The sequence below is a fragment of the Psammomys obesus genome, unplaced genomic scaffold, assembly GCF_907164565.1.
Source record: "Psammomys obesus unplaced genomic scaffold, mPsaObe1.curated_primary_1811, whole genome shotgun sequence".
Classification (NCBI taxonomy): Eukaryota; Metazoa; Chordata; class Mammalia; order Rodentia; family Muridae; genus Psammomys; species Psammomys obesus.
In genome coordinates, this window is record NW_026585895.1 from 30172532 (window position 1) to 30175563 (window position 3032).

Consider the following 3032-nt stretch of genomic DNA (forward strand, 5'->3'; position numbering starts at 1 on the left):
GGAAGGAAGGAAGGAAGGAAGGAAGGAAGGAAGGAAGGAAGGAAGGAAGGAAGGAAGGAAGGAGAAAGAAAAGAAGAAAGAACAATCACACTGGACGCATTGCTCTTAGAAAGCCCTTTGCTACGCACTTGACTATCTTTTGCCCCAAACCAAATCTGGCTAAAAGACAGGGATAACTCACTGGTTGTCTCCTGCCACATCTGCTGTCCTCCTTTTCTACTCCTAATTCTTAAGTCAAGCAGAACTTGGCATCTACTTGTTATCTCTGAGCATGAGGTATTCTTGGGTACTAACTACAACCAAATGGCATGGGGAATACCAAGATGAGTAAGAACCTATGACAGTATCATTTCAACACAAAGTCAAGTGTGTGCAATTAACCGTCAGCTCAGTGTGGTCTGTTCAGTAGGTTCTCAGGCAGCTACTCCCAATTGTCCATGTTCTTTCAGTTGACTGAGCTCCCTGATCAAAGGGTCCATGCTGGTACCCTCTCAGACCAGGCCCTGCCCTGCAGAAGCAGCTGCCCGGACCATGCCTTCCCGGAGCTCTGAGTGTGAAGTCGCAGATAAAACAAAGATGTAAACAGATGGCTGAAACTAGGAAAAGCAACGACAAAGCCATGCATCCAGGCAGCCTGATTGAACAGCCACACCTTACAAGAGTGCTACTTAAGCAAGCAAGCGCCTTGTGAGCTTGAGCTGGTTCATAAAATAAAGAGATCAAAGGAAAGGGAATTGTTTTCCCAACGTCTCCAAGCTGATATGAGCCTGGAAGGGCACACAGGCAGGTCTGAGCTAACTGTGGCCACGTGGGTGAAAAGTCTAGGCAGAACACAAGTTAGACAGCAAGGCATGAAAGTGTGACCATTAACAATAAACAGCAGCCGAGAGTAGTGGCACACATCTTTAATCCCAGCACTTGAGAGGCAGAAGCAAGTGGATCTCTATGAGTTTGAGACCAGCCTGGTCTACAAAGCGAGTTCAGGACACTCAAGTATACACAGTGAGACCCTGCCTCAAAAAAACCAAAAAACAACAAACACAGCCATTGAGCTCTGGAGTTGGACCTATGTTATGCCTAGAATAACATTTTAGGGGCTTGATAAGAACACCCCCCCCAACCTGGAGACGTGGCACAGAGATTAAGAACACCCCCCCCCAAAAAAAAAGAGAAGCCCACAAGAAAAAAAGTTCACAGTCAGATCTTTTCATATTTCAAGAGTCATCACGAAAGTTAAAAAAAAAAAAAAATCAAAGGCTAGCACCATGGCTTGGGAGGGAAAACAGAAAACTTGAGGCAGTAAGTGTCTAGCTGTGCTTGCTTTCAGCAAGCCCCAGCTGTGCTTGCTTTCACTCTGTAAATCCCTCCCCATTCACGCTTTGTTCCAGAAGCACAAATCACAATGCCCTCTTTTTGGTACTATGAAAAGCAGGACTCTATCTTACACACACCTCTGAAGTGACTGACTCTGATGTACCCATCGACAGGAAGGCACCTCTGTCCATACTGCCCAATGCTTATGTTTTCTTTGTCTGAAGAGATCTCTCAAAGAAAGTGGAAACTTGATAGTTATGGGCATTTAGAACCAGACCACAATCCTGTGGTGAGCTCTCCTCCACCTAAGGATGTCCACTAGGAGACCAGGCTCTGGTGTTAGGCACAGTCAAACTTGGCTTGAGGAACAACTGGAGGCGGGGGTGGGGGTGAGAATCTGATTCCTGATCTGGGAATACCCAGATGATATGTTCAGTCTAAAAAGAATTTTTAATAGACAACTAAGCAATATCATCCCAAAGAACAAACCAAAACCATTTTTTTTAATTCTCCATTATCAACAGAAAAATAGGAAATCAGCCTCAGGATATCTGATAGTTATCATTAATTAAAAAGAAAAAAAATAAACAAAAACAAACAGGTGGCTAATACGAAAGGACTACATCTTTAAATGTGGGTTGGAACCGGTTGGTTCACAGATGATTAGAGATCTCTAAGCCAAACAAAGGTTTTCAGAAGAATGAACCCTGAGACTCAAACATTCTACTTAAAAAGGGTGCTAGAAGGCAAGCTGAAGGTTTCACAAACCCTGGAGGCCATGCAGTGATAAGTCCCTGGAAGGTCTGATTGGTGGGCAGCAGACAAGTTCACGGCACGTTGGTCCCAACACATTAGGGCTGCACTGGCTTCCTAGGTTGACCAGAAAGAAAAGAAGTCCACGGGAATAATGAATACCAATTAGTCAAGAGAGAACATTCTCTCAAGAGCTCAGCAATGCTGAAAGAGCCACAGTCGCAACTAACCCATAATGCTGAGATCACCTGATCCATTGCACTTAGACTTTGGTTCCCTAGATTTCACAAACAAGACATTTGACAGGATTGATCTTGCTGGACAAAGTGAGTGCTGCCATAATGCCAATAGGATCATCCAACAGCCAACCTCTACCATTGGTTATCGAAATGCTTCCCTTTACACAAAAGGGAAGCAACAGAACTCAAAGAATTAAATAAGGGCTGGGTGTGTAGCTTGGTCGAGAGGAGGCAGAAGTCCAAGGTCAGTCAGTTGGAGACTAGTCTGAACTACAGAAGGCCTTATCTTGAGAGAATTGGGAGAAGGAAGAAGGGAAAGAGGGAGGGAAATTGTTGCCAATTTTTCTGCTATTGTTAGTCATCTCGTCTACCTTCCCCAACAACAACAAAATTATTTTCTCTTAATAGTCCCATCCAAATGCAGACCTTCTTTTACCCTTTCCTCAATTGCTAGAAATTTGTATCTGGTCAAAATAAAATCACCTACCTACATTTCCTTGGAAGAATTACATTTTTAGAAGAAAATGAGACAATACTTGCTTCTATCCTCCCAGTTCCCCAAACAGCACATATGCTGCCCTCAAAACTAAGACCACAAATGTGAACAATTATGAATAGGAGAAATGTGTACTTGCTTATGTTAACTCATACAGGGATAACTAGGCTCTAACACTGAGAACAATCAGCTCATTCTTGACCTAGCATCCTATTTATCTTTCTATTCTC

At 43.5% G+C, this 3032-nt stretch overlaps 1 protein-coding gene across 3 annotated transcripts in view; it reads right to left on the reverse strand.

Annotated features, from left to right (window-relative positions):
• The window catches only part of Fmnl2 (formin like 2), a 286190-nt gene extending 284081 nt beyond the window's left edge, over nt 1-2109 (reverse strand). For all 3 annotated transcript variants that reach the window (XM_055600033.1, XM_055600035.1, XM_055600034.1), the window contains exon 1: nt 2083-2109. In XM_055600033.1, the coding sequence (XP_055456008.1) occupies nt 2083-2094 (12 nt within the window). In that variant the 5' untranslated portion in view covers nt 2095-2109. The remainder of the gene's footprint in view (nt 1-2082) is intronic.
• Nucleotides 2110-3032: the final 923 nt, after the last annotated feature.